Below are 20,308 nucleotides of genomic sequence, written 5' to 3'. Positions count from 1 at the left end.
AACCTGGTGAATTTGAACAATTTGCGATTCACTTAGCTCTAATTGACAAAAATGGCTGCCTCCATTTTACACATTGCAGAAGACCTCATCAGCTGGAGAAAGCTCACCTGACCACGAGCACAGCCGGGCGGGCTTCCCCATTTTGCCTTGCGGTGATCACATAGTATAGCAAATCCTATTTATTGCTTTATGATCATCTGCTGTTGTTCAATAAATGCTGATTTGATCCTGTTGATATAAGAGTTAGGGTATGTGCACATACCAGACGTGAGGGCAGGTGCAAGACTTCTACCCACACGGGTGTCAAGATACAAGGGCCACACATCACCATTCCAACACAATCGGAACACAAAACGCAGGTAGACAATTAACCTTCAAACCCCATCCAGGATGACCCCACACAGACGACTGGTATTCCAAATAATACATAGAAAACCAGAACTCATCCTCAGTTTACCTGAGGATGAACGCCAGGCCTTAAGAGACCTACTTGATCTCCTACAAGAGAATGAACTGACTACAGGGACTCCACCCACTTCATGGAGATCTGCTGTGGGATTATTCTACCTGAGCAAGCGCTTATTGTAACCTGTGACGTAGAATCTCTCTACTCAAATATTGGCCACAGTGACAGAATCAGTGCAATTTCTTTCTTGACAAACTGGAGAATCAGAATTGTTTCAGGTGTGGCAATGGGCGCTCACTGTGCGCCGGCATATGCCAACATCTTTTTTGGATGATGGGAGAAGACCGTGGTACACCAGTCAAGTGTCTTTCAACAACGTGTGTCATACTGGCAGCATTATATTGACGATGTTTTCTTTGGTAAGTGCTGCGACACTTTTAGATCTGAAAGTCTCTATCTCTAGCAATCGGCTGGTTACAGACTTATATTGTAAGCCGACATCTAACAACAGTCTGCTCCAGTACCACAGCTTCCACCCACCCCATACCAAGAGGGGAGTGCCCATCAGACAATTTCTCAGAATCCGACATAACTGCACCAGGGATGACGACTTCTGTGTACAAGCCAAATCATTAACCAACAGATTTTACAAGTCTTAGGGGCTATCCTAAAAGAATGGTAAAATGGCCTTCCAAAATGCTGAGGCACACAGTGAGGACTCACTCTAGGTATCCCGGAATTGTATACAGGATCCTACACCTAGATTCATTAAGGACTACAGCACCGAATGGAATCAGAAAATCTTTAATAACGACAGAGGTGGCAGCTATCAGAAGCAGCTATCACACATGGAGTCAAGATGGATATTCATTTTAATGCTCCCTTGGGTCTCAACGAGGCACTGCTCTACACCGGATTTCTTGGATGATCCTTGACTCCTGGCCAATCAGAACTCCCCACATCTGTACCCTCTAACCGATACGGACCTGTTATATCGGACGTTATGTCATTACATGAGTTCCGAGTAGCATATGTGTCCATGTGGACCTGGACACATATGCTCACTGTGGGGATAATTCTTGACTTTCAAAATTTACATTTTTTTATGTTCACTCTGCAGACATATACCACTATGCTTTTGCTGGTCCCTTGATGGACCTGCCTTCTACTTATCTAATTGTGACTTGCAGACTGACTCTGTTTTTTGCCTCTTCAGCAACTTTCGTTGCTGTATGAGGCAGTCGCTGCAACCATCATGGTATACCTTACTGTGATTCAGGAATTTTGCCATATAGATGTCTGGGATCTACCCAAATAGATGGCTCTGTTCTGCATTGGGCTGTATACTGGACTGTTTTTGGGTAAATGGTGATGCCCTCACTTATACATCCTTCACCTCCAGGGCATGTGCCACCCTGCGCAATGCCTTCTGGGATGTGATCATATGACACTCGCCATATGATTGACATTTGAACTGCCCCCCTCCTCTCGGAGCACTGGATCTTCTATGCAGCATTGTGCAATGCACCTTGGGATAATATCATGTGACACTCGTCACATGATGGATATCCAAACTGCCCCTTCCGCCTGGAGCACCGCACCTCGACACCGGTAATCAATCATGCTATTTGCTTCTCTACTATATATAGGCGTACGCACCCTCCAATACATGACCTGTCCTGACGAAATCGCATCATGGCTCTGTCCATATTCCTATCCTTCCTCATACACTTGACACAATTATTCTCTGTACTTGGGTTCCCTCTGGGATAGGTAATGGTATATAATAGGCTTCTAGCATGTCTTGGTATTCATCAGCATGTGAGATGACCGCTGGTTCTTACCCCAATAGGTATCTTTTGGCTACCATCTATAGATGCTTTTTCAATATGGTGTAGTGAGTAATCTTGAGACTTACTCTCTTTACGATACTCTCCTCCAGGGACACTTGGAGTCTTGACGTTTTGCATATACATCTCAGTCATGTATGGGATTGATAGCACTCTCCGCATATAGTTGGTTGTATCGCTCCTCCTCCGCTATATTGGTACCAATACACAAACTGGACACAATTTCTTATATTTATGCCTGTTGTGAGGATAAACAATTATTGCTTGTTCTCCATTTATTATTTAAAATATACCTTTTATTGTTTGAACCAGCATTGCACTAATTTGTCATGTTTTTTTGTATGGCTATTGTTTATAAATGGATTTATGATTGATATGTGTGTTCATTGCATTAATTAAATGTTGTATTCCTGTTTTGATATTAGGTGTCATATCTGTGTGCATTGAGTCTTTCCTTTCCCCATATCACAGGGTATGCGCACATGACATCTTTTCCAGGGGATTCCACCCAAAACCTTGGCAAAAGCGCTAAAAAAACACCATAGCAAATGAACATATACACAACAATGTCAAAACAACTATCTTTGCATATGTTCTGGCGTTTGTAACTTCTTCTAACCGTTTCAGGCTTCAAAAGCTGTGAAGCAGAGAAAGAAGTGGCCAGTCCATTGTTCTGGTGGCTCAAAAAAGACTTTTAAGGGAAACACAACTGCTGTTTTTCTGAAACGTCTTCTGCATCAAAGACAATGTGGGTATGCCAGGTATAATAACATAAAAAATAGTCATTGCTTAAGTATTTATTCAAAAACACAAGTTCTGGTGTAGCAGTCATGAGGTTCATTAACATGAGAATGCTTTTTGTAAATTCCCTATTTCTTTGCTGATTATTTTGTATTAATTATCTAAGGTGGATGGACAAAATCCGTGTTCAGATGAGACATTACCAGATTCAGAAGTGTTAATGGCTCAGCTAATGACAGCCAGAAAGAAAATTAGTGCTGGTGAGGCATCTGAAAAGCTGGTAAGTATATTTATTTTTTCATGCTTTAATACAACTTTCCAGTCCAGAGAATAATTTTATCTCTACATTACTAATGCATAAACACCACACCGGGTGCACTGACTTTAATCCCCATTGCTGCAGTTCCCAATTGCTGGGGCTATTTCCTATGTCCAAAATGTCTTCTGATGTCACACAGGAAAGCACAGTGGACAACCTGAACGTTGATTTCCTGTAATTCTTATTGAATGTTTTTCATATATATTTTTGTTCAGTGAATATTTAACCCAAAATATAAAAGTATGAAAAAAAAAATGTAAATAGTCAAAATTTGAATTAACTAGCAATTCATATATAATCTGGCTGTAATCTCTCCTGTTTGTAAAATTGCAAACATTGCAGTCATAAGAATAGGGACAGTCTCTGCAAATGTTAGGCTGGCACAAATAGAAGTTTTAATTTTTTCGCAAATGAAGGCAGCAAGACCATGCTTTTGTCCAAGTTTTATGTGAAAGGACAAGTATGCTTTAGAGGGTACGTGTCGTGACGATTTTACTAATAAAACAAGAGGTATGGCTGTATAGGTCATAAAACAACAATAAAATATCTTTCTTTTAGTATTTTGATGTGCTGTTGCTAAAAAATTAAGCATTGACACGAGAAACAAATTAGCCCAGGAGCGCACTGGGAGCATATCAATATATTTCCATTTTAATGTGTGTCAGGCAAAAGGTATTTTTGCCCGAGCTTTAAAAATGAGAGATGTTTTTAAAAAAGAAACCCCCCCCCACCCCCTATCCGTTTGTAAGAAGACATAGAGAACTGCAGTGCTGACCCCCACCCTAAGAATTTTTATTAGCGTCGTAAACTCTCAGTGTAGCACAGCTTCTACCTCAAACTAGATTATTCCCTCCAAAATTGCCATTGTTTAAAAGCTTGTACAGTTAATGTAGAATTTAAAAAACGCACATGACTGTTACTAATCCAGGGAACACATTTTTGGAATGTTCACATCTGCCTGGTTACAATGATATATTTTTCATAACTGAGATACCCCCAGAAATCGAGGAATTGGTTTCTTAGCTTCTGAGCATCATAGAGAGGTCCTGTTTAATATCCATCTGCATGAAAATTAGTGACGGCCAACATGATGTCTCCATCTTGGATGTGGGACCCCCCCACACCAAGATATGAAATCTGAAGGTTTCTATGTTCTATGCAGCTGGGCGGTTTCACAAAACCGAGCCCCCGTGTGAGGTAGACAAAATGGGCGGTTCCTAATAATTTGGCCCTGTTACTAAAAAGCAAATCGGCCATTTTCAGGTCATTCTTCTTAGGGACGTCGAACGCACGCACATCATGCGGCGTAAGAAGAATCACCTCTAATTTCCGGGGAGCCGTCCCCCCCACAGAATCTGAGACCATCACCTTGTGAAGCAGGTTTTGCTATTACTTATCCCTTTTATTTTAATAACTGTTTATGCATACATGTAAATTGTCTCCTTTATAATATCTTGTATATATTTTGTAAACACTGCCCCCCTTTTGGGAGTAAATCATTAATTATTTACCAGTTTCTTTCTTCTTGTCCTATGTCGAGCAAACACGTTCCTCACTCGCTAATTCACGTTACCTACCAGGTACCCGATCCACCTGTTAAGCGATCGGTGGTGGCAGTATACCAGTATTTATGTGATATTGTGGTTTGAGGGTGGCTGGTCGGAGGTATATATACGTTCCTGGAAGGAACTGGTGGTATATATACGTCCTGTCACATCACGTGCCGCAATAGTCGACATAAATTAGAGCAGCGGCACCCGTGCTTATCCTCTGTCAATACCGTGTTTGACCAGCAGGATAAGGGGGCGCCAGAGAGCTGCAAGGTCTGACTCAAGAGTGGGTGTTGTTTTCATGACAAATTGGTGGCAGCGGTGGGATCATAGGACATTAGTGATCTGGTTTGAGCAATCATTCCTCTCACTAAAAACTTGAACAAAAGTTTTGAAGATCGAACTCAGTGTTTATTAGATCTGAGACAATACTGTATGTGTAGCAGTTACCCCTACCCTTCTTCGATTTTTCTTTTCTATTTTTATTTTGGTGATCATGGTCGTAGTTGGGGAGTCCTGGTATCACCAGCAGAAAAAGGACACTCTTACTGGAATATGTATAATCAAAGGCATTGACCCCCACGGCAAAAGCAAAGAACAAATGATTTCTGAACTGTTACAAGATGCTGCAGAGCCCGTCCGACAGCAGAGCCCTGATGAGGGGGCGGCCAGCCAAGGCCCGGATGGTGCTGCTGCCGGGGTCCAACCAGTGATTGCCAGCCATACCCGCAACCAGGGTAGTGTGGACCCCCACCTGCAGATGGCCTTGGAGGAGCTCGCCACAGACAATCATGATGGACGACTGGAGCTGATCCTGAAATTCCAGGAGCGGGCTGAGCGACAAGCCCAAGCTGACCGAGAGGCTGCTGAGCGACAAGCCCAAGCTGACCGAGAGGCTGCTGAGCGACAAGCTGACCGACAACACCAGCTGGAGCTAGCCCGGATTCAGAAGGAGTCGCCCTCTACGCAGACCCGTGAGTCCAACAGTGCCAGCTGCTTTAAACCTCGTCCTGAGCACTTCCCTGTGATGGAAAAGGATGGGGACTTGGACACATTTCTGCGAGGCTTTGAAAAGGCCTGCAGGCAGTATCAGCTGCCCATCGACCAATGGGCAAGATATTTGACTCCAGGGCTCCGAGGAAAAGCTTTGGAGGTGTTTGCTTCCCTCCCTCGAGAGCAGGATGGAGACTATGAGGCCGTCAAGCAGGCCCTGATAAAAAAGTACCAGCTGACTCCGGAGGTTTACCGGAAAAAATTCAGAACCCTCCAACGTGGACCACAGGACACCTACCGTGATGTGGTAGACGGGCTCAGAACCAACTTTGAGCAGTGGATCCAAGGACTGTCAGCGACCACCTTTGAGCAGCTAAAGGACCTGATGGTGAAAGACCAGTTCCTGCATCTGTGTCCGACTGAGGTACGGCAGTTCGTGATGGATCGGGAGCCACCTGATGCCAATAAAGCAGCGCAGATCGCAGACACCTACGAGGCCAACCGGAGACCAGAGGTGCGGAAGCCGGTCGTCGCCAGCTGGAAAGGGGGTAAGCCATCAACCACCATCCCTGCCCCTGCCAGCCGACCTTCCGGAGGCCTTTTTCCCATTGCCAAGGCCCTGCCTGCATCCGATGCCCACAGGTGTTATTCCTGCAACCAGACTGGTCATCTCAGCGCCACTTGCCCAGAGAAGCAGAGGAAGAACCCCCCATCCAAGGCCCCCGGGCCTACTGCATCAGTTCTTTTGGTGGGTGGGCCGGTTGGGAGGGCCTGTGAAAACTTTCAGTCTGTCAGGGTGGGGAACACTCTCACTGTAGGCCTCAAGGACACTGGGGCCGAACGAACCCTCATCCGACCCGAACTGGTGTCCCCTGAAGCGCTTATTCCAGGAAAGACCCTGACTGTCACTGGGATTGGGGGCGTCCGATGCCCCTTGCCCATGGCCCGGGTTTTTATTGATTGGGGTGCGGGGAGTGGGGTGAAGGAAGTGGGAGTATCAAAAAACCTACCTGCAAATGTTTTGTTGGGAACTGATTTGGGGAGGATGTTTGCTTATTATGTCCCTGACACCCCTCCCCGATCTGATACGGTTGGTAAGGTTAATGCTGATAATGTGAATGTCAAGGCTTTACCTGATGATGATGATGATGATGATGATGATGATGATGATGATGTTGTTGTTGTATTGGAAGGTGCAGGAGAACTCAGCCATGTCACTCTGCGGGGTGATGTTGCTGAGGATCCCCTAGCAGGAGCAACAGTCAGTGCCAAGGGTAATGGGGAGAGGCACGAGGACCATGGCGCAGGTGGTGCTGTGTCAGTGACCAGTGTCACAACAGATGGTGACCTGGCTGATAGTCGCTGCCCCATACGTAGCACTGTGCCTGAGGTAATGGAGGATGATGGAGAAGTAGTTCTCATGGCCTCGCAGGCTAATGAGACGGGGTTATTCCCCGGGGAGACGGCCTATATAGCCGCTGTTACCCGCAGTCAGAGTGCCCAGAACGCAAGTAACGCCCTGCCTTCTGGACCTTCCTCGAACAGAGGAATAACTGAATCAGGTATGGACCCAGAGCCGGTCCCAGAGGGTCCCAGTGAGGACGTGGCCTTAACCTCACTTCTGGCTTCCTCCAGCCATGAGTTTCAGGCAGCTCTGCACTCAGATGCTAGCCTGGAGACGTTAAGGAGCCTCGCGGAGAAACCCACCTCCGAGTCGGATAAGGAGAGGGTATTCTGGGACCAAGGGAGGTTGTACCGGGAGACAGTTCCCTGTACGCCCCAACAGGAGTGGCTGAGGGAAAGACAGCTGGTCGTCCCCTACCCATTCAGGGATGAGTTGTTGCGGATCGCCCATGAAATTCCACTCGCTGGACACTTGGGGGTCAGCAAAAGCAAGGCCCGGCTGTCTCATCACTTTTATTGGCCCAAAATGAGGACAGATGTGGTGAACTACTGTCGATCCTGTACCACGTGTCAAAGAATGGGAAAGTCAGGGCCGGCCCCCAAAGCCCCCCTGATCTCTTTGCCAGTGATAGAGGAGCCTTTCCAGAGGATTGCTGTGGACATTGTGGGACCACTGGCCATACCCAGCAGCTCTGGAAAACGATTCATCCTTACCGTGGTAGACTATCCTACCCGGTATCCGGAGGCAGTAGCCCTGTCCTCAATTAGGGCGGATAAGGTGGCGGACGCCCTCTTGGCCATCTTTTCGCGAGTAGGATTTCCCAGGGAGATGCTTACCGACCAGGGGACTCAGTTCATGTCACGCTTAATGGAGGCTCTATGTAAGAAAATGCAGGTGCAGCATTTGGTATCGAGCGCGTATCACCCACAGACCAATGGTTTGTGTGAGCGATTCAACGGTACCCTCAAACAGATGTTAAAAATGCTGGTTGAGACCCAGGGTCGCGACTGGGAGCGTTACCTCCCACACCTGCTATTTGCTTACAGAGAGGTTCCACAGGCCTCAACGGGGTTCTCCCCCTTTGAGCTCCTGTATGGCAGGCGTGTCCGAGGACCCCTTGGGTTGATAAGGGAATTCTGGGAAGAAGAGCCGAGCTCCCCAGGAGTGTCCATCGTGGAGTATGTCATGCGCTTCCGTGACAAGATGCAGACCTTGACGCAGTTGGTGCATGACAACATGGCGCAAGCCCAGGCTGACCAGAAGCATTGGTACGACCAGAACGCCCGAGAACGGACCTACCAGGTGGGTCAGAAGGTGTGGGTGCTGGTCCCCGTACCAAAGGACAAGCTTCAGGCGGCCTGGGAAGGCCCGTACGTCATTCACCAACAGCTCAACCCGGTCACCTACGTGATCACACTTGACCACGAGCGGGGTAGGCGGAAGGCGTTTCACGTTAATATGATGAAGGCTCATCAAGAACGTGGAACCTGCGTCCTACCGGTCTGCAACCTGCCTGAGGATGGGAAGGATGACCCCCTCTTGGACATGCTCGCCCAAGCGAAGGCCAGCGGGTCCCTAGAGGATGTAGAGCTAAGCGACTTGCTATCCGCAGACCAGAGGTCTCAGATGCAAGCAGTGCTGAAACCCTTCCAAGCAGTGTTCACCAACCAGCCTGGCAGGACTGAAGTGGCAGTCCATGAAGTGGACACCGGGAATCATGCCCCACTCCGCCGGACAGCCTATCGAATCTCCGACGAGGTGCAGCATGTCATGCGCCAGGAGGTCGAGGAGATGCTGCAGTTGGGGGTGATTAAGCGGTCCAAGAGCGCATGGGCCTCACCTGTAGTCCTGGTGCCTAAGAAGGACCGGACCACCCGGTTCTGTGTGGACTACAGGGGGCTCAACGCTATCACCGCCTCTGACGCACAACCGATGCCACGCATTGAGGAGCTGCTGGAGCGGTTAGCCAGCGCGAGCTATCTCTCCATTATGGATTTGAGTCGGGGATATTGACAGATTCCCTTGAGCCCCGGGGCCCAGGAGAAGTCCGCCTTTATCACCCCCTTCGGATTGTATGAATCCACGGTCATGCCCTTCGGCATGAAAAATGCCCCTGCCACGTTCCAGCGAATGGTCAACCACCTGCTCCAGGGACTGGAGAGGTACGCAGTGGCGTACCTGGATGACATTGCCATCTTCAGTCCCACCTGGGAGGATCACCTCGAGCATCTGCAGCAGGTGCTCGGGCGCATTCACCAGGCGGGCTTGACCATCAAGCCGGGAAAGTGCCAGATGGGAATGAACGAGGTCCACTACCTGGGGCACCGGGTAGGTGGGGGTACTCTGAAGCCAGAGCCTGGGAAGGTGGACGCTATCGTGTCCTGGCCCACCCCCAGGACCAAGAAGCAGGTGCAGTCCTTCTTGGGCACCGCAGGGTACTATAGACGCTTTGTGCAGGACTATAGTAGCCTTGCGAAGCCCTTGACAGACCTCACCAGGAAGAGCCTACCCCATTCCGTCAAATGGACGGATGAATGCGAGGTGGCCTTTAGGGCTTTGAAGACTGCCCTGAGCAGCTCTCCTGTACTAAAGGCGGTCGACGGCACACGGCCACTCTTAGTACAGACCGACGCCAGTGAGTTTGGCCTCGGTGCTGTACTCAGCCAGGTCGACTCGGGGAACCAAGAACACCCCGTGTTGTACCTAAGCCGGAAACTGCTGCCGAGGGAAGTGGCCTATTCCACCATAGAGAAGGAGTGCCTGGCCATTGTATGGGCCCTCAACCGCTTACAGCCTTACTTGTACAGGCGCCCCTTCACTGTCGTGACTGACCACAACCCCCTGAGTTGGCTGCACACCATGTCAGGTGCCAACGGAAGGTTGTTACGCTGGAGCCTCACCCTCCAGCAGTACGACTTTACCGTTCAACACCGCAAGGGCAGCGAGCATGGCAATGCCAATGGGTTGTCCCGGCGAGGGGAGCCTCCAGACATACGCTTGGAGGAGTACCAGAAGGTCCTACCTCCATAGCGCAGTCTAAAAGGGGGAGGTGTCAGGCAAAAGGTATTTTTGCCCGAGCTTTAAAAATGAGAGATGTTTTTAAAAAAGAAAACCCCCCCCCACTCCCTATCCATTTGTAAGAAGACATAGAGAACTGCAGTGCTGACCCCCACCCTAAGAATTTTTATTAGCGTCGTAAACTCTCAGTGTAGCACAGCTTCTAGCTCAAACTAGATTATTCCCTCCAAAATTGCCATTGTTTAAAAGCTTGTACAGTTAATGTAGAATTTAAAAAACGCACATGACGGTTACTAATCCAGGGAACACATTTTTGGAATGTTCACATCTGCCTGGTTACAATGATATATTTTTCATAACTGAGATACCCCCAGAAATCGAGGAATTGGTTTCTTAGCTTCTGAGCATCATAGAGAGGTCCTGTTTAATATCCATCTGCATGAAAATTAGTGACGGCCAACATGATGTCTCCATCTTGGATGTGGGACCCCCCCACACCAAGATATGAAATCTGAAGGTTTCTATGTTCTATGCAGCTGGGCGGTTTCACAAAACCGAGCCCCCGTGTGAGGTAGACAAAATGGGCGGTTCCTAATAATTTGGCCCTGTTACTAAAAAGCAAATCGGCCATTTTCAGGTCATTCTTCTTAGGGACGTCGAACGCACGCACATCATGCGGCGTAAGAAGAATCACCTCTAATTTCCGGGGAGCCGTCCCCCCCACAGAATCTGAGACCATCACCTTGTGAAGCAGGTTTTGCTATTACTTATCCCTTTTATTTTAATAACTGTTTATGCATACATGTAAATTGTCTCCTTTATAATATCTTGTATATATTTTGTAAACACTGCCCCCCTTTTGGGAGTAAATCATTAATTATTTACCAGTTTCTTTCTTCTTGTCCTATGTCGAGCAAACACGTTCCTCACTCGCTAATTCACGTTACCTACCAGGTACCCGATCCACCTGTTAAGCGATCGGTGGTGGCAGTATACCAGTATTTATGTGATATTGTGGTTTGAGGGTGGCTGGTCGGAGGTATATATACGTTCCTGGAAGGAACTGGTGGTATATATACGTCCTGTCACATCACGTGCCGCAATAGTTGACATAAATTAGAGCAGCGGCACCCGTGCTTATCCTCTGTCAATACCGTGTTTGACCAGCAGGATAAGGGGGCGCCAGAGAGCTGCAAGGTCTGACCCAAGAGTGGGTGTTGTTTTCATGACAATGGGTTTTTCCACAAGTGTCAAACTCCGGCCCATGGGCCAAATCTAGCCTGCAGGGTGGTTTTATTTCACCCTCAACACCAACTCCCCATATGTGGGACCATTATTCTGTATGGAGGACTAAGTGGGGCCATTATTCTGTATGGAGGACTATGTGGGGCCCATCATTCTGTATGAAGGACTATGTGGGGCCCATTATTCTGTATGGAGGACTATGTGGGGCCATTATTCTGTATTGAGGACTATATGGGGCCATTATTCTGTATTGAGGACTATGTGGGGCCCAGTATTCTGTATGGAGGACTATGTGGGGCCCATTATTCTGTATGGAGGACTTTGTGGGGCCCATTATACTGTATACTGGTTGGCCCACGACTTTGTCCAAGTTTGACATCCCAGATGTGCTCGATGAGAGACAAGTCCAAAGACGATGCAGGCCATGGTAACATGTTTAGGCCACGCAGGCTGCTCATAGTAGCACGAGCAACATGCAGCTTGGCGCTCATACTTGAGACTGAATATATCAAGATGCGTTGCAAACTTTGTTTCCATTTTTTCATCATTTGTATTTCATTAGCATTACTAGTGATCCTGTGATTTTCAAAATGCCACGACTTATCCTTCTTAGTGTTGCAATTTCAGTTTCGAGGAGTGTACATTTCTGGTATATTCGGTAGCTATGCCGTAAATATAGGAGATGGGACAATCCCTTTAGAATGTTTCCTCAAACACTGCTTAATTGAGCTTTATAAAAGATTTTGGTTATGCAACTGTAGCACCCTGAGGATTCGGCTGCTACAGGGGTATTACACCTCAACCCAGAGGTGTGGTATTCCACTCCCGGGTAAGGATGGAGTGTGGAACTGAGTTCAGTAGGCTGCATGCACTACATACATCCCATTTCCGGGGGACAGACCAATGGTACTCCCACTAGAGAAATGTGCAGGTACGACAGTGTCTGTCCCTGGCTGGAGTGGGAGGGGGGTGGAACATCCCAGTAGTGTAGGGGCAGATAGGGGGAGCAGTCTGGGTAATGCTAGGAGCTCATTGGGTGCTGGTCACCTGAGCTCACACATAGAGGGAGTATATAAGGTGGGAACCATCTTAGAACAGGGTCTTTTGTAGAGGTTTGGTCCGACAAGCAGAGCAGCTCAGCCAGCTCCAAGGCCAAGAGAGAGAGAGAGAGGAGAAAGAAGGACCCAGAGGGGGAGAAGAGAGAACTCCAAGAACCCAAGATTAGATCAGCGGGTGAAGAGTTGGCACAAGGGTACCGGATCCCAAGCTGGTGGAGGGCCCTAATCCTTAGCCAGAGACCGGAGGTCGTGGGCAGGATCTGCCACGACCACCCACTAAATCCACCCGGAAGGCAGACCAGGAATAGGGTCAGGGAACCCAGAGACAAGGGTTTACCAACAAGAGGCCCGAGGGAGCCGGACTTAGGTGGATCCCTGGTGGGGAAGGCCAGAGAGAAGGAACGTCAGAAAGGGAGCTCAGGATCACGCTCCAGAATTACTTGGGAGTTGGCCGAGTCCAGGACCTGGTGGACGCAGCACGGCTCGGGCGGTCACTCAAGGCCGGAGTGACCAGAACAACAGCAGTAAGTAAAGACCCTGAACTGCACAGCCCGACTCTGAGTCTCATTACCATCCTCACTGCACCTCCACAACCACCATCCTCTACACCTGACCCCCTGAGGCTATACCCCTCCTGTTGGGGGTTATACTACCTGAGCTGCACACACACCACCAGCCTCAGCGGACCCTGCTGCAGCGGCGGCCGTAGTGACCGCAAATCAACGGGTGGCGTAGTCGACACTAAAGAACATCCAGCAACATCTGTAGGACTGCCACACACTGAGCTTGACACCCTGGGCACGGACCGGGTCACCGCCACTCGGAGACTACAACCCCCATCTGATCCGGCTCCGGGTATCCCCCAAACAACACTGGCCCAGGGGGCGCGTCAACTTTGGCGTAGTCGGCAGGATAACGTGCCCGCAACAACCGGGTACTGCGTGCCTGAAGAAAAGTTCACCGTTACCTCAAAAAGAAGTCTCCCGCCGGTTCCGAAGGGTCCCCGCCAACGGACCCCATCACAGGTCGTTTCCCGCCGGTTGTCCGCCATTTGCAGCTTTTTCCCGCCACTGGAAGACGATTCCCGCCATTTCCAAAGATTTCCCGCCTTGGAAGAGCGGACGCCATTATGGGCGTGCCAGAGGGTGGCAAGAGGCCACCTCCCATCGTGGGCCAGGTCGAAGAATGGCGCCAAAAGCGGAAACCGCGCCCACCAACAGAGACTGTGATGCTGGAAGTGTCCATCAGCGTGAGAGAACTGCCCCTGGAACTGACAATCACAAAGTTGCCCCGGGACCACCTTCAATGTGGGCGGAGACAGAACAAAAGAACGAAGATGGGTGCAGCCTGGAGGAGTCTGGAGAGAGTGCACCCGGAGACAAGAAGTCTGGAGGGGAGTCCAGATAGAGCCTACCCGGAGATGGAGGGAGAGTCAGGCAGCACCGACCCAGTGGTCAGGAGCCTGCTGCAAGCAACGACCCCACTAGGCTTAGTGGAGGTCCTGGCACAGCTCCCCCGAGACCGGGAGTGTGCACAGACTGCGCTGGAGAGCCTCGCATGGAGGATGGCCCGGGTACAGCGAGAGACGTTGGCGGAGTGGAGCCGAGAGATGGCCCAGCAGACCGAAACCCGTCAGCGGAGCACGCCACCCGAGACGAGGAGACAGACCGCCTCTGAGGATGGTGCAGGAGGACTCAAGGCCGGAGACGGCGCCGAGAAAGGAGCTGAACGGATGGAGGCAGGTAAAGGGGACGTCTCTACCCCGAGCCGGGAAACCGCGTGCCTGCCCCAGCTCCCCGTCGCAGAGCCCGAAGTTCCCCCTGCCGTGCCCGTCGCGGCATCGTCACCGCCGCCGACTAGGCCTCCACCGGAAACCACGGCCGTGACCCCTGTGACATCACACGCCTCGACCTCGAGCGTGGCCAAGCAGGAAATACCACCGGCCTGGTCGCAAGGCCTAGTACACCCGGGCGCCGCAATTCCAACAGCACCCCCTACCTCCGCGGAGCCACCGGCCTGGTCGCAGGGCCGAATAACCCAGGGTGCCGCCGTTCTTACGGTGCCCTTTGCCTTTAAGGTGCCCCAGGCCTGGTCGCAAGGCCTGGTTAACCCGGGCGCCGCTACCATCAACGCGCCCTCAACATCTAGAGTGCCGCACCTGGGTGAAGATCTATTCGCCCAGCATACGTGCCCGGATGGGCAGCCCTTCATATGGCCCCAGGAGTATATTCAGCTGGAACTCCAAAAGGCAAGGCCCATGTGCGAGCCCCTGATTCCGGCTCCGAAGCCTGTAAAGAGGACCTCACCCCCGCTGGAGGAGGCACAGTTTGAGTGGGACCCCACCGGAGAAGACCTCATGGGGTTCACTCAGGAGACTCGGGCGGCCGCAGCGGAGCGTGCAGAGTGCTGCCGCCAGCAGCTCGAGGTCTTCGAGAAGGAGCGGAGAGAGAGGCGGGTCCGGGAACAGCAGATGCAGATAAGAAGCGCGGAGCAGAAGAGCCGGACCAGGAGGAATCCCCGTGCAGCTCATGGTCCCCCTTCCACCGGGACTGTGATTAAATTCAACCTGCAGCATGGGTGGGGCTTCATAAGAGACCATCATACCCCCGGCGACGTCTTTGTCACACGCAGAGACGTAGAAAGCCATCTGCCGGAGGGACACAGAGGTCGTGACCTGTACGTAGGGGACGAGGTCACCTTCACCCGGCACAAGTGTGCCAAAGGACCCTACGCCCTCCATGTGCATCGCCTGACGGAGGAGGAGCTGCGGTGTGAGGAGGAGCAGGAGGACCCGGACGGGTCTGAAACTGAAACCAACCAACAAGAAAGAGCAGGAGGACGCCGTCGTTGAAGTACGGTAGAGAGAGACTGTATAAAGTTGCCCGTCGGGGTACCAAGAACTGTTGCTGATTTAAATATGTCCCCGTTGGCACAAAGTGTGAACTGATGCCCGTGTGTCCCTAGTTCCTAATACCTGGCCGAGGACTGAGAGCGGCCATATCCCCTTTGTATATAGTTGCGCTTCCTAAAGCGCCCCCTACTGGTTTTATGGGAAAACCATTTTTCTTCAAGAGACTGTCGCACTTTACCCGGTCACAAGTTGCACCGTGACCGGAGGAACCAGAGACAGGAATGTTTACAAGAATGTTATTTATGAAAACGTTTTATTGCTGATATATATATGATGTTTTATATGTTTATATGTTGATGTTTATGAAAAATAATTGTATGTTTTGGATGTTTTTATCTTTAACAGCCCGAGGACGTGCTGTGATTTACCAGGGGGGAATGTAGCACCCTGAGGATTCGGCTGCTACAGGGGTATTACACCTCAACCCAGAGGTGTGGTATTCCACTCCCGGGTAAGGATGGAGTGTGGAACTGAGCTCAGTAGGCTGCATGCACTACATACATCCCATTTCCGGGGGACAGACCAATGGTACTCCCACTAGAGAAATGTGCAGGTACGACAGTGTCTGTCCCTGGCTGGAGTGGGAGGGGGGTGGAACATCCCAGTAGTGTAGGGGCAGATAGGGGGAGCAGTCTGGGTAATGCTAGGAGCTCATTGGGTGCTGGTCACCTGAGCTCACACATAGAGGGAGTATATAAGGTGGGAACAATCTTAGAACAGGGTCTTTTGTAGAGGTTTGGTCCGACAAGCAGAGCAGCTCAGCCAGCTCCAAGGCCAAGAGAGAGAGAGAGAGGAGAAAGAAGGACCCAGAGGGGGAGAAGAGAGAACTCCAAGAACCCAAGATTAGATCAGCGGGTGAAGAGTTGGCACAAGGGTACCGGATCCCAAGCTGGTGGAGGGCCCTAATCCTTAGCCAGAGACCGGAGGTCGTGGGCAGGATCTGCCACGACCACCCACTAAATCCACCCGGAAGGCAGACCAGGAATAGGGTCAGGGAACCCAGAGACAAGGGTTTACCAACAAGAGGCCCAAGGGAGCCGGACTTAGGTGGATCCCTGGTGGGGAAGGCCAGAGAGAAGGAACGTCAGAAAGGGAGCTCAGGATCACGCTCCAGAATTACTTGGGAGTTGGCCGAGTCCAGGACCTGGTGGACGCAGCACGGCTCGGGCGGTCACTCAAGGCCGGAGTGACCAGAACAACAGCAGTAAGTAAAGACCCTGAACTGCACAGCCCGACTCTGAGTCTCATTACCATCCTCACTGCACCTCCACAACCACCATCCTCTACACCTGACCCCCTGAGGCTATACCCCTCCCGCTGGGGGTTATACTACCTGAGCTGCACACACACCACCAGCCTCAGCGGACCCTGCTGCAGCGGCGGCCGTAGTGACCGCAAATCAACGGGTGGCGTAGTCGACACTAAAGAACATCCAGCAACATCTGTAGGACTGCCACACACTGAGCTTGACACCCTGGGCACGGACCGGGTCACCGCCACTCGGAGACTACAACCCCCATCTGATCCGGCTCCGGGTATCCCCCAAACAACACTGGCCCAGGGGGCGCGTCACAACGAGCCTGAGAACTGCTGTCATCTGACAAAAGTATGTAGTCCTATCTTTTTGGTAGACTCATGCACTTTGACATCAGCAGTGGAAATACTTTCCTTTATGTTGCATGGTATATTCTGGGAGTTTCAGCATTTTCGCTGACATCAATTTTCTGCTCTTGGACTGAACATGCTAATATGGACAGCATTCAATGCTTGTAGATGATCTAGCCGTCAATAGAACAAAAGATGTTGTGTTGTTTGCTGGTCTTTTTTAAATCCATTTCATATACACTGCTCAAAAAAATAAAGGGAACACTTAAACAACAGAATATAACTCCAAGTAAATCAAACTTCTGTGAAATCAAACTGTCCACTTAGGAAGCAACACTGATTGACAATCAATTTCACATGCTGTTGTACAAATGGAATAGACAATAGATGGAAATTATTGGCAATTATCAAGACACCCTCAATAAAGGAGTGGTTCTGCAGGTGGGGACCACAGACCACATCTCAGTACCAATGCTTTTTGGCTGATGTTTTGGTCACTTTTGAATGTTGGCTGTGCTTTCACACTCGTGGTATCATGAGACGGACTCTACAACCCACACAAGTTGCTCAGGTAGTGCAGCTCATCCAGGATGGCACATCAATGCGAGCTGTGGCAAGAAGGTTTGCTGTGTCTGTCAGCGTAGTGTACAGAGGCTGGAGGCGCTACCAGGAGACAGGCCAGTACACCAGGAGACGTGGAGGGGGCCGTAGGAGGGCAACAACCCAGCAGCAGGACCGCTACCTCCGCCTTTGTGCAAGGAGGAACAGGAGGAGCACTGCCAGAGTCCTGAAAAATGACCTCCAGCAGGCCACAAATGTGCATGTGTCTGCACAAACGGTTAGAAACCGACTCCATGAGAGTGATATGAGGGCCCGACATCCACAGATGGGGGTTGTGCTCACAACCCAACACCGTACAGGATGCTTGGCATTTGCCACAGAACACCAGGATTGGCAAAGTCGCCACTGGCACCCTGTGCTTTTCACAGATGAAAGCAGGTTCACACTGAGCACATGTGACAGATGTCACAGAGTCTGGAGATGCCGTGGAGAGCGATCTGCTGCCTGCAATATCCTTCAGCATGACCGGTTTGGCAGTGGGTCAGTAATGGTGTAGGGTAGCACTTCTTTGGAGGGCCGCACAGCCCTCCATTTGCTCGCCAGAGGTAGCCTGACTGCCATTAGGTACCCAGATGAGATCCTCAGACCCCTTGTGAGGCCATATGCTGGTGCGGTTGGCCCTGGGTTCCACCTAATGCAGGACAATGCCAGACCTCATGTGGCTGGAGTGTGTCAGCAGTTCCTGCAAGATGAAGGCATTGAAGCTATGGACTGGCCCGCCTGTTCCCCAGACCTGAATTCGATTGAGCACATCTGGGACATCATGTCTCGCTCCATCCACCAACGTCAGGTTGCACCACAGACTGTCCAGGAGTTGGCGGATGCTTTAGTCCAAGTCTGGGAGGAGATCCCACAGGTGACCATCCGCAACTTCATCAGGAGCATGCCCAGGCATTGTAGGGAGGTCATACAGGCACATGGAGGCCACACACAATACTGAGCCTCATTTTCACTTGTTTTAAGGACATTACATCAAAGTTGGATCAGCTTGTAGTGTGTTTTTCCACTTTAATTTTGGGGGTGACTCCAAATCCAGGCCTCCGTTGGTTAATAAATTTGATTTCCATTGATGATTTTTGTGTGATTTTGTTGTCAGCACATTCAACTTTGTAAAGAACAAAGTATTCAATGAGAATATTTCATTCATTCAGATCTAGGATGTATTATTTGAGTGTTCCCTTTATTTTTTGAGCAGTGTATATATATACATACATATATATATTTATATATATACAGTATATATATAAAAACCTTTGTTCTGAAGGTCACATGGAACTATCCAAATTGCATTTTAAGTTGCGCTTTCTCATTCACATCTCCATATTTTGGTCAGTATTTTCCATCATCATGCAGCATAAGTAATGGACCATAAATAGAAAAAGTATAACGAAAAATTTGTACTGTGCTTCTTTTGTGTTTTGGAGCCCCCTTACCCACTCTTCCCTCAGGTTTATAGATATTGATCCCCAAGTGTGAACGAGGCCTTGTATTGCTCTAAGATCTTCTCTTTCCTATTACTGTGTTTTCAATATTTGTACCTTATGTGGTTTAAGGTACTGCTAAATGGGTGTCTACTCTTTCCACACAAAGGACTCTTTCATACAACTGTATTTTCTATCCAAGGGCTGTCAGTAAAAAAGACTGACTGGCCTCAGACCAATGTTATTCAATGGGGCAGTGCAGATGACCGATTTTTTTCACTGAATGAATGAGTGTGAAAGAAATTACAGCATGCACTAGTTTCTCCATAAATTGAATGAGACTCACCCATTCAAGTCTATGGATGTGTAAAATAAATGAGATGCCATACAGAGCCACAGTAAAGCCTCCAATTTTTACGGATGCATTGCAATTCTGTAACATAGGAAACAGTAAATGGTCCTATAAAAGATTAATAGCTGCTGTAAAAACGAATTGCATACAGACAGCACACGGATGATAAGTGAGAAAAAAATTGTCCCAGTTTTCTGGATAAAACTTTGGACAAATTTTTATATGCTCGTGTGAACCTTCCAAAAGACAGAGAATAGTTGAATTTTTTTCACCTTTAAGTCAATTTGTTGTGGTTTTTTGTCTAATGATCACCATTCCTTATATACTGATAGATTGAAAATAAAAAGTAATTATGCCCACAAGTAAAAAGATAGGGAAAAAAAACCTTTGCATTGGTGTACTTACTTTTACACATAATTACACATGATAGATCTACAAGAAAATTTCTTATCCATTTTGTTCCTAGATCATGATAGTTCTCTCATAGTACTGAGAAAAATTCACTAACAGTTTGCATTGTCCAAGTGATAATATCATGGAAATGTTATTTTTTAGTGGAAAGAGGAAAAAGAGACAATGCTGCAAAACTGTCGACATTTACAGGATAATAATGACATTTTGAAGAAAAAAACTGAAGCATTCCATGATCAAGTGTCTGAACTCCAGAAGGAGCGTGACCAGGTACCACAATGGAAAAAAAAGCTATTCTACTAAGTTATCTGACCATTAAATAAAAAAAGCAACTGAAAAAAATAGTACCATTTACATTTTCAAAAGTTTGCACATTATTTTCTTACTACCTTTGGATCAACT

At 49.1% G+C, this 20,308-nt stretch overlaps 1 protein-coding gene across 5 annotated transcripts in view; it reads left to right on the top strand.

Moving 5' to 3' along the window:
- Positions 1-20,308, top strand: part of CARD14 (caspase recruitment domain family member 14) — a 160,442-nt gene that overhangs the window by 72,819 nt on the left and 67,315 nt on the right. For all 5 annotated transcript variants that reach the window (XM_073684112.1, XM_073684109.1, XM_073684111.1 and 2 more), the window contains 2 exons: positions 3,164-3,277; positions 20,051-20,176. In XM_073684112.1, coding sequence (XP_073540213.1) covers positions 3,164-3,277; positions 20,051-20,176 — 240 coding nt within the window. The remainder of the gene's footprint in view (positions 1-3,163; positions 3,278-20,050; positions 20,177-20,308) is intronic.

This window comes from Phyllobates terribilis, unplaced genomic scaffold (genome assembly GCF_046119375.1).
Source record: "Phyllobates terribilis strain yellow unplaced genomic scaffold, ASM4611937v1 Scaffold_5__5_contigs__length_657084704, whole genome shotgun sequence".
NCBI lineage: Eukaryota > Metazoa > Chordata > Amphibia > Anura > Dendrobatidae > Phyllobates > Phyllobates terribilis.
This window is presented reverse-complemented; position numbering and strand designations above follow the sequence as displayed.